Source organism: Archocentrus centrarchus, chromosome 16 (genome assembly GCF_007364275.1).
Source record: "Archocentrus centrarchus isolate MPI-CPG fArcCen1 chromosome 16, fArcCen1, whole genome shotgun sequence".
Lineage (NCBI taxonomy): Eukaryota > Metazoa > Chordata > Actinopteri > Cichliformes > Cichlidae > Archocentrus > Archocentrus centrarchus.
The window spans coordinates 3854129-3870164 of record NC_044361.1 but is presented as its reverse complement, the minus strand read 5'-3'; the positions used below and the strand labels follow the sequence as shown (position 1 = coordinate 3870164).

The 16036-nt window shown below is 41.2% G+C and overlaps 1 protein-coding gene across 1 annotated transcript in view; it reads left to right on the top strand.

Annotated features, from left to right (window-relative positions):
• dgkb (diacylglycerol kinase, beta) overlaps positions 1-16036 on the top strand; it is a 90780-nt gene that overhangs the window by 40040 nt on the left and 34704 nt on the right. Inside the window, exons 17-19 of the mRNA XM_030749685.1 lie at positions 141-226; positions 917-1006; positions 2103-2263. Of these exons, the coding sequence (XP_030605545.1) occupies positions 141-226; positions 917-1006; positions 2103-2263 (337 nt within the window). The remainder of the gene's footprint in view (positions 1-140; positions 227-916; positions 1007-2102; positions 2264-16036) is intronic.

Genomic DNA, 16036 nt, shown 5'->3' with positions numbered 1-16036 from the left:
AGGTACAAAAGGATCTTGGCAAGAAAACACTTTTTTCTACATTTCAAAGTAACCAGACCAGTGAAAATATATCAATAAGTGCAAGACATTTATAAGAAATAGTTGCATAAAAAAATATGCGTCATCTGTGTTTGTTACAGGTTGAATTTCTTCAGAGATGTTCCTGATTTCCGAGTGTTGGCCTGCGGAGGCGACGGCACTGTGGGCTGGATCCTGGACTTCATCGGTATAGAATATGTTACTTTTTAATAACAATAGTTTATTTTGTCACAACTTTATCAAAACTTTGCTCCCTTCCACAAAAAAAACTCCAAACCTTCTGGGGTGCTACAGTATATGTACACATACTACATTCAGTTACCTGTAAAATAATAAACATAGTACTGTAGCACTTAAACACCCCATTTCCTTTTTTTTTTTTTTTGGCAAAATTGCCTTTGTTTTTATTATTTTTCAAAGGCTGCAGCCCTCTTGTTGTCCAGCCTGAAATGGTAAAGCGTAATAAATGGGTTGTATATGAACACTTTCATTACATCCAAGCCTGCATCTTCAGGGGTGGTAAAATGGGATGATTACGTGAGTTGGAAAACAACATATTAGTCATCATTTGAAGGGGAAAAAAAAAAAAATCACCTGGCCTTCTCTGTTTGGTCTTGAAGATGTGTTACTTGTTTGGGCTCTCAAAAATTGCCTCAATTTTTTATCAATCAAAACAAAGAGATGTAATAACTGTCAGGCAAAATGCGCCTCTTGAAATAGACTGTGCAACTGGACATCCATGTTGACTCGTAGTTTTACAAGTTCAGCCGCAAAAAAAAGGGATTTGACGGTTTCTTTGCAAGTTCTTGCAGTGAGTTTGTTTTCTCGCTTTGGCCTTGTTTCGCATCTTGTTGTGATTTTTGTCCCGCTGCTCCAGATAAGGCCAACCTGGACAGGAACCCCCCTGTGTGCATACTTCCTCTTGGCACGGGCAACGACCTGGCAAGATGTCTGCGATGGGGAGGAGGTACTGACAGAAAACAGATACATAACAGTGAAGAACATGGCCTCGCTCCCTTTGCTGTAGCAGTGTAAATGTTCCACATTAGAACTCCATTGTTAATATTACTTATCAAAGTATAATTATTCTAGAACAACAATGCAGCTGAAACTAGTAATTACTTAATTGAATTGTGTAAAAATAATATAAAAATTAACTGATTAATTAGTGTCAGGTCAAATACAGAAATATTTAGTCATATAAAACAAAGAAAAGAGGGTTTTTTTTTTAAGTTTTTGACTAAACAATTAAAGGATTATCAAAATATTGTGTAACTGATTTTCAGCATTAAACAACGTTACACTGTGAGAGGGCACAGAGCCAGCGGTCCTGCACAAAGTGTAAATACATGTAGCACAATTACATAAATTGGATGAATAATATTTGCTTTAATTAGCTTTTGCCACAATAATTTTCTGATCTCCTTGAAATCCAAACCAGCATTTAGATCAAAATGGGCACAAAAAAAAAAATCTCTAAAAACCAAACGCTGCGTAGCAAAGATGGGGGTAGCCTCGAGTTTGACATTTAGCTGCCACCTCCATCTTGGTTGTTGCCAGAGCTGAAAATATTTGGAGGACAGGGTGAGGTGCAAAGTTATCAAATCTAGCAATTTATTTATAAGGTGAACCCATGGGACGATGGGGTACTTTATGAATCTAAGGGGGAATTGCACAGAGACAAATACCATCTAAATAAAGTACTTTAGTATAAATAAAATACTCAAATACTAGAATTTCATTTACCACCACCCCCCCCCAAAAAAAAATAAATAAATAAAATAAAATAAACAGCAGTCAGCAGACATAGTTAAGACAAAATCTCCAATACATTATAGCCTAAGGAGCTTAATAATGAAACCAGGCAATTGTAAATAGCAAAATGAAATAATACTCCAAGTAAAAACAGTATATAGCTATATTAAAAAAATGATAAGAGGATCTCAGCGATATTTTGTTGTATTTGTTGCCCATCCACTTGTAGTCACAAAGTGTCAGTCATGTAGCATGAGCATCCTAGACCCATTTTAACATCTCACTTGTCTCATCTCATTCTTCCTGAGGCTATGAGGGTGAAAGCCTCCTTAAGATCCTGCGGGACATTGAGAACAGTACAGAGGTGATGCTGGATCGCTGGAAGATTGATGTCACACCCACAGACAAGGAAGAGCGAGGGGACCCGGTGCCTTACAGCATTATAAACAACTACTTCTCCATCGGAGTGGTGAGTCGAACACTGAGACAATAAGGTTTATTTTAACTTGGTGTGTTATGTTACATGATTTTGGGGTAACAAATACTAACATCCTCCCTTTCAACAGTATTTTGTGGTATTTAGTGCCGCAAGAGGAAACCAGTCATTGCATTTGCATTAAATACGTTTTGATGTAAATAATTTTTGTATTTGATTTCATGCATAATTGTGTCTGCACACAAGCAAATGGCAGCTGATTGCATGTTGCTTAGCAATTGCGTGACGCCTCGCACTACAAAAACACCTGCCTGCGAAGGGGCTCGGGGTAGGTCTCACATTTTAGGTGTCAAACTCTCAAGTTGAAACAAACAAAAGAAAAAGCAGTAAACTGCTCAGCATCTGCATATTCCTGGGGATCTGGGTATAATTTCTTCACACATTTTTAATAATCAAAATAAGCAACATAAATATTTTTGACTTTTTGATTGAAACATAAAAACTTTATGTGTTTTGTTTCCTTTATTATGCAAACCAAACATACGACCTCAGGCTCTGTGTGTATGTGTTTTAAAATGTGCTTAATCTCAGGTAGATGCTGGATGTTGAAAAGAGTTTAACAGCTTATATCAGAATGATGGATTGATGATAAAAAATACCACAATAAAGACACTCAATGATGAACCAAATACAAGAAATTTCTTTGTGTGGGTGGCCCAGGTAGTGGAATGTGCTGTCCACTAATTACAGGGTTGGTGGTTTGATCCCCTCCTTTGGCAAAACACTGAACCTCAAGCTGTTTGCGATGGGAGGCTGAAATACTATGAAGCCTCTCTGTAACTGGAGACAATTTACCATTTGTGTACAGCTGAAAGAACATGAATATACCTCGTTACACCTTTTTACACCAGAGGTGGGCTCAGCCATTGTAAGAAGACGTCTCAGACACACAATGATAACAGCAAACAGTTTAACCCAGAAAAAAAGTAGAACACAAACAGAAGCTACCATAGTGTGGACTCTCAGTTCCTGTCTTTGTCTGTCATTGAAGGCTGAATAAAGAAAGTGGAGCAGAGAGTCGAGTGCATGCAGTAACAGCCTAATCAGTCAATTTATTTGTTTTGATCACATTGTGGTTAGGCCTTTATTGAGATGTGCTCAAGCGTCAACCGTCTCTGATCGATAAACAGGGCCTGTTGTGTATCTGCATGAAGTTACGCACCCATTAGCGCCTCCCCTGTCCATCAGCACCATAATGACACTGATTTCACGTAGCTCATGTTAGCCATTACTGATAAATGTCAGGGGGAAATATGGTAATTGACATTTACAGGTGGTAGAGGAGAGAGTCACTTGGGTTTGTCAGATTTGCAGAGACCATAGCAGGGACATAAGTGATGCATGGCCTTAGAAATGTTAGTTGAATAACGCCTCCAGCCTGGGTTCCTAATGACGATGTTTGGGGATATTAGAGGACGGGTCTTGTTAACATTGTGATAAAGGAGAACAATAGCTGTAATCTGTCTACAGTGATGAACATATGGTGGTGCGTTCAGGGGGAAGTGGTAACAGTTTGAAATACATCTCAGAGCATTCATCCAAATGTTCAAATGCATTAATAGATTAGCATAAATGTCAAACATGCAAGTTACTTCATCTGCTGCTTCTTTCATAGATAACTTTCAAGTCAGACTTATTTGCATAGCATGTTCAAAATCAGCAAATGAGTGCACACTCAAAAACTGACTTCTGAAAAAGGCAATCAGCAAAGAAAGTAAACGTATCACAATCAAAAAAGAAACGCGTCTAAAAAAAAACTGAATCGGATTTAAAATTTTAAGATAAGCATGCTTAATTCTTACAAATTCAGTTAAAAGTCATCACATAATACATTTTATAAATCTGCATCATTGTTCAGTATAGAAACTGTCATAATGTTGAAGTGGTAAATTTTACACTACTTAATTTGAGATTGTCAGTGGTGAAAACAATATTCGGCCACAGGCAGAAAGCCTTTTAAAAAATAGAGCGTGCACTGAAGATTGATGTCAGTAGTGTGAAGCCACCCTTTGTGTTGTGTGCTATCATAGTCGCTTCTAACTAAACTTACCAAAAAAGTAAGGAAATTTGTTTTTGGGTGATTATTTCTTTGCTGTAACAGTGTTGTAACGATGCTTCTTGGCAATAAATGTTATACCTGTTGGAAAGCCTGTTTATTTCCCCTTAAATTGTAAAGAAAATCCATTTGTGGGTTGAGCAGCAGAGTTGAGTATGTGGGTTGTGTCCATGAAAAACTTGCCAAATTTTCTCTGCCAATGCCAAACAGCTTAATCTACTCTTGTTAACTCTTGTTAGGTGCCATTTATTGGATTAGGTGATTGGATGGACAGGGGCCTCAGTATCATGTGGAAGAACCATACACAGCCACAACAGCCTGGCATTTCCTCCTCGTGTTGGTCACCAGCTAGTTTGCAACTCTGCCAACCATCATCTTGTTTTTTTTTAAGCTAAAAGTGACCGTATTTGGATAAGAGGGTAGACTGCTAAGTTAACTATACCTAACTAGCTATTTTGGTTAGCAAAGTCCACTGCTCAAAAAAAATTAAAGGAAAATTATGAAAACAGATCAGATCTCTCTGCTGGATATCTATACTGATATGAACTGGGTAATGTGTTGGGAACTAAAGGGTCCCACATCATTGATGCAAATGAAAATTATCAACCTACAGAGGGCTGAATTCAAAGACACCCTGAAAATCAAAGTGAAAAAAATGATGCAGCAGGTTAGAACATTTTGCCCAAATTTCATTTCAGCAGCTCAAAATGGTACTCAGTAGTTTGTGTGGCCCCCAAGTGCTTATAAGCATGCCTGACAATGTCAGATGTCCCAGATCTGGATTGGAGCATCACTGAGCTCCTGGAAAGTCCGAGGTGCAACCTGGCAGCATTGGATGGAGCAAAACATAATATCCCAGAGGTGTTTTATTGGATTTAGGTCAGGCGAGCGCCGGGGGTCAGTAAATGGTATCAATTCCTTCATCCTCCAGGAACTGCCTGCATACTCTCGCCACATGAGGCCAGACATTATCATTCAATGGGAGGAACCCAGGACCCACTGCACCAGTGCAGGTCCAACACTGGGTCCAAGGATTTCATTCTAATACCTAACAACAGTCAGGGTGATATTGCCTAGCCTGTAGAGGTCTGGGCGTCCTTCCATGGATATGTCTTTCTAGACCAATATTGACCAAATAACATTCTTGTCGGCTTCTTTAGACCCTTTCAGGTCTGTCACATGTGCTCAGGGTGAACCTGCTCTCATCTATGAAAAGCATAGACCTGCCAATTCTAGCATTTATAGCAAATGCTCCACAGTGCTCAAATGCTCAAAGACATTCACACCAGTGACCTGCCGGAGGTCATTTTGTCAGTGCTCGTCCTGTGCCTCCTTGCACAAAGGTGCAGATACCGGTCCTCCTGATGGGTTAAGGAGCTTCTACGACCCTGTCCAGCTCTCCTAGAGTACTTGCCTGTCTCCTGGAATCACCGTCATGCTCTTGAGACTGTGCTGGGAGACACTACAAACCTTCTGGCAGTGGTACATATTGATGTGCCATCCTGGAGGAGTTCAATTCAATTCAATTCAATTCAATTCAATTTTATTTATATAGCGCCAAATCACAACAAACTGTCGCCTCAAGGCGCTTTGTATTGTGGGTAAAGACCCTACAATCATACAGAGAAAACCCAACAGTCAAAAATGACCCCCTATTGTTACAATAGGAACTACCGTTTGTATAGGTGAAGCGCTCGGACAGTTTTAGGGGCCGGAAGCGTATGCAGCAGAGCATCCAGACCGAGCTGTATTGTTGTTTTACACGCCTGAATTAATAAAGTTAAAGACCCTATGAGTTAAAGTGGACCGAGTTTGTGCTCTTTGAGGAATTACAAGAAAGAAACGAACAAGAATAAAACATGGTGGCAGCGGCGAGGACTTGGTCTGGATTACAGTAGCGTAGCACTACAGTGTGTGCCGTCTAGCGGTAGCGAGAGCTAACGAGGAGAGAGACCACTACAACACGTCATGGATGGCCTGAAGCCGCCCCGGACGCTATGCCTGGATTCCAGCAACATCGCAAAGACATGGAAGAGCTGGAGGGACGAGTTCCTGCTGTATGTGGATCTAACGCTGACAGATGCAGACGACACACAGAAGGTAAAGCTGTTCAGCTATCTAGTCGGTGACAGTGGCAGAGACCTTTTGGACACGCTGATGGGAGATACTGCTCATGATGCTTGGAAGCTAGAGGATATCATCAAGAAGTTTGATGATCATTGCAACCCCGGCGTGAATGAGACGGTTGAACGTTATCGTTTCTTTACTAGGAGTCAGGGGGCCAGCGAGAGCATTGACAGCTACGTTACTGAACTAAGACTGCTAGCAAAAACGTGCAACTTTGGGACATTAAGGGATTCGCTGATTCGGGACAGGATTGTGTGTGGAGGTAACAATACAAGCATGAGAGAACGCCTGCTTCGTGAAAAGAACCTCACACTGGACACATGTCTTCAACTGTGCAGAGCGGCCGAACTGTCCAAGGAGAATGTGAAAGCAATCACCAGCGCAATTGCAGAAGAGGTGCATGCTGTACAAGGAGCACAGTACCAGAGTACAGACAGCAACACAGTGCAGTGTAAATTCTGTGGGAAAACGCACGAGAAGAGGAAAGAAAAATGTCCTGCATTTGGGAAAAAGTGTGCTAAGTGTGGCACAAAGAACCATTTTGCAGCTAAATGCAAAGCAAAAATGGACCGGACAAGACACAAACATGTGAGTAACATAAAGACAGAAAGTGTGAGCGATGAATACGAGGATATCGCCAGTGTCACCTCAACAGAGATGGAGAAGGTGGACACTGAGGAGACAAGATGTGGTGAGGACAAGGGAATAAAAGAAAGAAAAGAGACAGGTACAGTTAAAAAAGACTCCCAGCTTCTGTACGCAGGCATGCTGCTAGGGAAAAACACAGTACAATTTCAAATAGACTGTGGAGCTAGCTGCAACATTATCCCAATCAACCTGCTAAATCCAGACGTTGAGTTGGAACATACCAAAAGTGTGCTAGTCATGTACAACAAAAGCAAACTGAGACCTATAGGGAAGTGTAAAGTTAAGATAAGAAACCCAAGAAACAATAAACTGTACCGACTGGAGTTCCAAGTGGTGGATACAGATGGTGTAATGCCTTTGATTGGTAGGAAAGCCAGTGAGGCAATGAAGCTGATTAAAGTGCACTATGAAAACATCATGGCAATTGATAGCATAGTCACAACGGCAAAAAAGCCTGCAATAGAACCCTGGACGGTGGAGCAGATTAAAGTGAGATACGCTGATGTATTCACTGGAGATGGGTGTTTAGAGGGAAAATATAAAATGGAGATAGACAGTACAGTAAAGCCAGTACAGCTACCAAAGAGACGTGTACCAGTGGCTTTAATGAAACCGCTTAAAGAAGAATTACAAAACCTACAACAGAGAGGGATAATCACACCTGTGGAATGCAGTACAGAATGGATCAGTGCCATGGTGGTTGTCCAAAAACAAAATGGCAAGCCTAGAGTGTGTATCGATCCCAAACCTTTGAACAAAGCGCTAAGGCGTAGTCACTTTCCACTGCCAACTATTGAGGACATTCTACCAGACCTGTCGAAAGCTAAAGTGTTCACAGTGTGCGACGTCAAGAGTGGATTTTGGCATGTACAGCTGGAGGAGGAGTCCAGCTATGTGACGACGTTTGCCACTCCATTTGGTCGGTATAGATGGCTGAGGATGCCAATGGGGATAAGTACAGCCCCAGAAATCTTTCAGAGAAAACTGATGCAAGCACTAGACAATATGCCTGGACTGTACATCATAGCGGATGACATTCTGATCACAGGGCAGGGAGAGACGGAAGAGGAGGCAGAGCAAGATCACGACAGAAAATTGAAGCAGTTTTTGGACAGATGCAGAGAAAAGAATATAAAACTGAATGCAGACAAGTTCAGATTGAAGCAGAAGGAGACTACATACATCGGACACCGCCTGACTGCTGAGGGCCTCAAACCAGACCCAGAAAAGGTGCGTGCTGTTGAGCAGATGCCAGCGCCGACAGATGTGAAAGCAGTGCAAAGACTGATAGGTATGGCTAATTACTTAACCAAGTTTTGCCCTCACCTGTCAGATCACTGTAAAGTGTTAAGAGACTTGACACACAAGGATAGTGAGTGGACGTGGAATGCAGAACAAGAGGAGGCGTTCCTTAATCTAAAAAGACAATAACAAATGCCCCTGTGTTAAAGTACTATAACCCAGAAGAAGAGCTGACATTGCAGAGTGACGCATCAGACACAGGATTAGGTGCAGCACTGATGCAAATGGGCAAGCCAGTTGCTTTTGCTAGTAGAGCACTAACAAAAACAGAACAAGGATATGCACAGATAGAAAAGGAGTTTCTGGCAATGGTCTTTGGCCTGGAGAAATTTCATCAGTACACATATGGCCACAAAGTGACTGTTCAGAGCGATCACAAGCCATTAGAAACCATAGTGCGAAAACCATTGCTGAGTGCTCCCAAAAGGCTGCAGGGTATGATGCTGCGCATACAGAAATATGATACAGAAGTCTTGTATGTGCCAGGAAGGGATTTAGTGCTAGCAGACTCCCTTAGCAGAGCCTATCCTCTGGAGGACGTACCTGTGGAGGCTGAGCTAGAAACAGTTAACATGGTACAACATCTACCGATCTCAGCAGACAGACTACAGGAGATAAAGACAGCCACAGAACAGGATAAAACACTGCAGCTTCTCATCAACACAATGACATGGGGATGGCCAAAGAACAAGCTGCATGTGCCAAGTGAAATCAGGCCTTATTTTTCATTCCAAGAGGAACTCAGTCACCAGCATGGGATAGTCTTCAGAGGGGAGCGTGCAGTTATACCAGATGCCATGAGAACCGAAATCACCAGCCGTATACATGCATCGCACCTGGGTGTCGAAGGATGTCTTAGAAGGGCAAGAGAGTGCGTTTACTGGCTAGGCATGAATGAGCAGATTAAACAGTACATAGCGAAGTGTGACATTTGCCGGTCCATGGATGACAAACAGCAAAAGGAAACACTAATACCACACGAAGTGCCAAACAGGCCATGGGCTAAGGTGGGCACAGACCTGTTTATGTTTGACAACAGGGATTACCTCATCACAGTGGATTATTTCTCAAATTTCTGGGAAATAGATTACTTGGCCGACACAAAATCAACCACGGTGATAAAGAAACTTAAGGCTCATTTCGCCCGTCAAGGTATACCAGATATAGTGATTTCAGACAATGGCCCACAATATGTGTCACAAGAATTCAAAAAGTTTAGCCAACTGTGGGGATTTCAACATAAGACCTCATCTCCAGGTTATCCCCAGAGCAACGGCAAAGCAGAATCAGCTGTTAAGACAGCAAAACGACTTCTGCACAAAGCCAAAGCCGCAGGACAGGACCCCTATCTTTCCTTGCTGGACCACCGTAACACACCGTCGCTGGGCCTGAACACCAGTCCAGCACAAAGACTGCTCAGTCGGCGCACCAAAACATTGCTACCAATGAAAAGTAGCTTGCTGAAACCAAGGGTTGTTCAAGTTCAACAGGAACTGATGAACAGGCAAACACATCCAAGCACCTACTACAACCGCTCAGCCAAGGATCTGCCTGTGCTTAAAAGTGGGGACTCAGTGAGGATACAGCCGTTCCCACCACAGACCGTCTGGAGATGCGGCAAGGTGCTGTCGCGGATCGATGAAAGGTCCTATGAGATACAACTGCAATCTGGGAGTGTCATCAGGAGAAACCGCAGACACCTCAGACTGGTTCCGGAAAGGGCAGTCAGGGACCCCGTTGATGTGGACATCAACTTCCCAATTCAGGCAGAGGTTACAGGACAGGGTCAGGCAGGGTCTGTCCATCCTCCGCACAGGGTTTTAGACCACACACCAAAGGACATTGGTAGCGGAGAGACCACTGTCACAACCAGAGCAGGTCGCACAGTCAAGATGCCACAACACTATAAGGACTATGTCCTGTCACACAGATAAAGTACTCAGTGTTGCTCATGGCCTTTGGGGGGTTTACATCGAAATGGGGAAAATGACAATAAGTGTTCAAAACAGAAAAAGGACAATGGAATATGTTTATGTTAATAATTACCTGTTATAAAGAAATGCACTCTGAACTGGAAAAAAAAAAAAACTGTACTGTATATGTTGAAATGGGGATGAGCTATGTTCAGGCTCGGAATGATGCGAGTCATGTGACAGTCAATGTTTTGTTTTGAATTTTTTCAGAGGTACTAGTCAGATGTTGAAATTAAGGGGAAGCTGTAATTCTGAAAAGAAAAGGGATGTTACAATAGGAACTACCGTTTGTATAGGTGAAGCGCTCGGACAGTTTTAGGGGCCGGAAGCGTATGCAGCAGAGCATCCAGACCGAGCTGTATTGTTGTTTTACACGCCTGAATTAATAAAGTTAAAGACCCTATGAGTTAAAGTGGACCGAGTTTGTGCTCTTTGAGGAATTACAAGAAAGAAACGAACAAGAATAAAACACCTATGAGCAGCACTTGGCGACAGTGGAAAGGAAAAACTCCCTTTTAACAGGAAGAAACCTCCAGCAGAACCAGGCTCAGGGAGGGGCAGTCATCTGCCGCGACCGGTTGGGCTGAGGGGAGAGAAAGACATGCTGTGGAAGAGAGCCAGAGATTAATATCAATTAATGATTAAATGCAGAGTGGAGTATAAACAAAGTAAATAAGGTGAATGAGAAACAGTGCATTATGTGAACCCCCCAGCAGACTAGGCCTATAGCAGCATAACTAAGGGATGGTTCAGGGTCACCTGATCCAGCCCTAACTATAAGCTTTATCATAAAGGAAAGTTTTAAGCCTAATCTTAAAAATAGAGAGGGTGTCTGTCTCCTGAATCCAAGCTGGGAGCTGGTTCCACAGAAGAGGGGCCTGAAAGCTGAAGGCTCTGCCTCCCATTCTACTCTTAAGTATCCTAGGAACCACAAGTAAGCCAGCAGTCTGAGAGCGAAGTGCTCTGTTGGGGTGATATGGTACTATGAGGTCTTTGAGATAAGATGGTGCCTGATTATTCAAGTTGGGGTACATATATAACCTCTGTAGGGTCCAGGTATGGCCTCATGCTACCAGTAGTGACACTGACCCTAGCCAAATGCACAACAAGTGAAAAAACAGAAAAGAGAAGGAGGGGAAAATGACAGTGGCCTCCACCTGTAAAACATTTCCTGTTTTGGGGGTTATTGAGGTCAAATTTATTTATAAAGCACATTTAAGACAACAGAGTTGACCAAAGTGCTGTGCATTAATAATATATAGCCCCAAGAAAACTACACTAAAATCTAGAAAAACTGTGCACAAAACACAACATTAAAAGACAATAAATAAAATAAGAAAACTGGATAAATTAATATGAAAACAGACCATAAAATGCAGTCAGAGGAGATGTGTTTTTAAAAAAGATTAAAATTTTAGGGTTGTGTCATTGTTGCCCCTCTAGTGTACCTGTTGTTAGTTTGATTAACACCAAAGTGCTGAAACTGATTAACAACCCCCTCCGCTACTTAACTGCCCAGATCAATGCTGTACTTTGATTAAAAAGTTTTTCTTTAATTTTTTGAGCAGTGCATGTGCATGAATGTGTGCATTATACAGACACAGGTACCTGATAATTAGGGCAAACGTATAAATAAAATATCAGTTTTATGCTCACTACCATAAACCAATGAGCACAGTCCATGTAGCCTCTGTGTTGACACTGTGAAGTTGGGCATTCATGGCATTGGAGTCTATGGGGACTGACTTGCTTTTGGAGGCAGCTTCATGTGACCATTAGAACTAAGAACAACCCCAGAGATTACTGCTTGGTTACAAAGAAGAAGAACGGATTGTATAGAGTATAAGACAGAGTCATGGGTCAAGATTTAAATGACAGAATCTGTTTGTGATAACACGGTGATTAACTGTGATGAATTCATGAAAATCAAAAACCTGTTCCATCTACATAAAGAGAAATTCACAATAACTACTTACATTCAAAGTCCAGCCAGAACCTCATTGATCTGAAACAGAAATTCCTCCACAAATAAGACTTGCTGTATGTTGGCAGTTTAGCTGCATACTGTCATAGGCACTCTGCAACCTTGCTATTATATAGAACTATAACTAGAATAGAACCAGTTTAGCTGAGTCCCCTATTGTAGAGAGATGTGCTGCAGATGAGATGCGCTTTTCAGCACAGAGACTGACTTAGACTGAGTGCAACATGTGGCCAATCTGTCTGCATTTATAAATTAGACGGCAATTATTTGGAAACCTTTGCCAATCTGTCTGAGACCGATTGCAGTCCATCTAAGTTGGACAGCGATTGCTTGGAGACAGGTTGCCCCCAAGCAATCACGACCTGTACAAACAAAAGTAGTCGCTCAGAAGTCGAGGGTGTCACACGGTCAAACTTGCAGCAATTACTCACAATTTGTTGCCAAATACAGTTACCGGGCAGCCATCGTTCTTTGCTAGTTGCAAGGCTGCTGCCCTCCTGTTTTTATTCGTGTGACTGAGCCATCAGGAGGTATAACGTTGCACCAAATGTTGTGGATGTTAATGTTTGTATGTCCAGTCAACCAAAACTACAGGACTCTAAAAATAACAGGAAGTTTTAAGGCTTTAATGATTGTTTCTTGTTGAAGCAAACATTGAAAGAAAACATCTTTGGGCTGGCTGGTTCATAAACTCATTATAACTCCTATTGTCTTTGCTCTGTTAGTGGGATTAGTACCCAGTGGGTGTGATGATGACAAATGAAGTTGTTTGCGGGGGATTAAGAAGACTTTGAGCTCTCTATGGATTTGAGTGTGACACAATATTTTGTTTGCATCAAATTTTTTACTTTCCGTTGAATGAAAAAATTACATTAAAGATTATGCGACAAGTCAAGCTAATAATTACTTCAGAGATTATGCAGATGAAGAGTAGATTGTTTCTGTAATGATGCTGTTGAAATCAAAAGATCAGCAATAGCATCCAACTTGGACAGTGAGCGTCACTGCCAGCATACACTTGAATCCAGAGTCATTTCCATGAAAGTCCTTTTAAATTTGTATTCATCTGGATCAACCTGAAAGCAGAGTGCTTGTGGCACATACCGGACAGGCTCGGAGCTCCAGGTCCAGTTACTCCCCCACTCGTGTGTTTCCTGTCTCTCCGTTTCAAAGTCCTTTGTAATAAAGGGCAGAGATGTTTAAACATCTTCACATTTGTCTGATTGCTCTGATATGGGTCAGCCACAAATTGTGAATGAAGAACAAAAGTGAAACCATCTCAGTACAACTTCATTTTCCAAGTCATTCTAATCCCACAGCACAGGTATTTCTTCCAAAAAGACGAAGGCCCATCTATTTTTTTCTTTTCTTGAATTCTTCCAACCTAACCTTCTGCCACAGCCCAGTTGGATTGAGAATTAATGGCGCCATCCCTTTGGGAGGATGTGGAAGTGACGTGAAGTGTAATGATCTCAATCAGGGCCAGGGGTGAGAGACAGAACTAATCACTGAGCGTGCTCCGCTACCATAATGCAGTCAGTCGCCCTAATGACCCTGGCACTCCTGTCAAAGCCATTACTCTCCACTGTAGTGAAAGGCACATCAAACCGCTGAAGCCCACTCATAATTGGACTAAACTTTGAGCTATGAGAGGACATTACACATGTCCTGTATTAATTTGGGTGCCAGATTTTTACATTGGTAATTATTTGAGGGCAGCTGGGGGGGAGAAAGAGAAAGTGAGTGAGCTGATGGCATGTCAGACCCACGAGGGGGTCAGTGTATGAGAATGTGCCATACACATGTTCAAGCTGTGGCCCACTAGTCCCATTATATTCAGGTTTTATGGGGTCATTTTTACAAATACAATCCAATGATGCTAGCCAAAGTCCATGTGATAATCTTTCATTCATGTCGAGTGACTGAGTTTACCCAGTTTACTTCATTTTCAGAATTCTTTAAGGACACTTCTAAATAACTGTGATTTAAGCTCACACTTCCTGAAGAAGAAGATGAAAAAAAAAAAAAAAAAAAAAATATATATATACACATCACATAATCTTAATCAGCAGACTGAGTTTTTAAACATGAATTTTGAACCTCAGACAGCTACAGTTACACTGGTTCAAGAAAGAAGAGTAAACCTCACATAGTATTTTAACTGAGCTGGCCAGTGAAAATGATAAATTAAAATGAATTAAAATTAAAATCAAATGATTGATTGTAAACAGCAAACTCATTATATTTCAATGGGAAAAAATAACTGGAGGGATTTAGGACCTGATTTGTGATTTTTTTAATTTTTTTTGTTACAAGTAATTTATAAATATTTATGAAATTCTGCAAACTCATGTGGTGGGTAAACATAATGGAAATAAACAAAACAAAAAACCTGAAACAGTCGTTTTCCAGCAGGCACGTGATTGTTTCACTGCACGTCGAACGACTGAGGAAGTGTACTCCAGTGTGTTATTATGCTGTAACGTGAAGGATGTTTATGGTGAATGATTAAAAAAGCAGAGGGCAAGGAGGGAAAAAAACCAAGATACTCAGTTCCTGTTCGCGTGTACTTTATTACAGGGATGGAAAAAAAAACTTTATATTCAGAATATTACAATGTTATTGTTTGTGATTTTCAATGTTTTTTATATTGGATAAAATTGTCACAAAATAATTTAAGAGGTAAAAAAGTGATTTTGTTTCTGAAGCTTTCAGGGCTTTTCTCTCGTTTCATTTTGTTTTTGTGTCTTTGCTTTTCTGACAAACAATATGAGGTTAGAGCCAATCAGGCAGTGGGGGTGATGACTGCTTCACTTAAATTGCTTAATTGTTGATGAAAGCTGACATAATAAAATGTATACTTTAGACTTGGATAGAGGTTGATCTTTCTTTATATATAATTTTGCATATAACCTTGTAAATTTGTCATGTTTTTATCTAAAATTCACATTGATAAAATTCTGTTATGTTATAATTTATATAGACTACATATGTGAATGCAGTAAATGTTCTCTATTTGTGATTCTGATTTGAGCTACAGGGCAACAATTCAAAGCAAATTTACAGTACAGCAGTGCAGAAGGACAAAGTGCTTTATCCACCGAAATCGCTGTTTACTGTTGCAAAGCCACAGCTCCACTTGTACAGATCTCACATTATAGCCCCCAAACCAAAGGGGAGACAACCTCTCCTGGCTTTTGCTCTCTTGTTTGCAGCTATTGTCCTGTTTGTAAGAAAATCAAGTTACAATCTCTCAGATATATCCATCACCTCACCTTTCTTGCTCACGTTGGAAGCGTGAGGCGAGTCTGCGGGGATCTTGAAGAAATCTTTTGGTCTTCTGCTTACAGCAGCTTGAAGAGACATCAAGAGAAACTCCATTGATTTTTCTCTTTTGGCTTCTTCTAAATTTCTGTACAGAGAGCTAGCAGGGGGTCCTCCCTGTAGGTGCTGTTTCAATAGTGCCACTCAAAATGGAGTGGGTCAAAACAGATTGCTTCATCGGAGGGGGGGCAAGGAACAAGCCCAGAAAGTTTACAGTAACTTTTCCCCCACTCTTTCTTGAGATGTCTTCAAACATAAGTTTTCGTCAGAGTTTTTCCACAAAGGCCAACCTGCATTTTTCTGCTGACACTGACTTGGAAGTGTAAATGAAA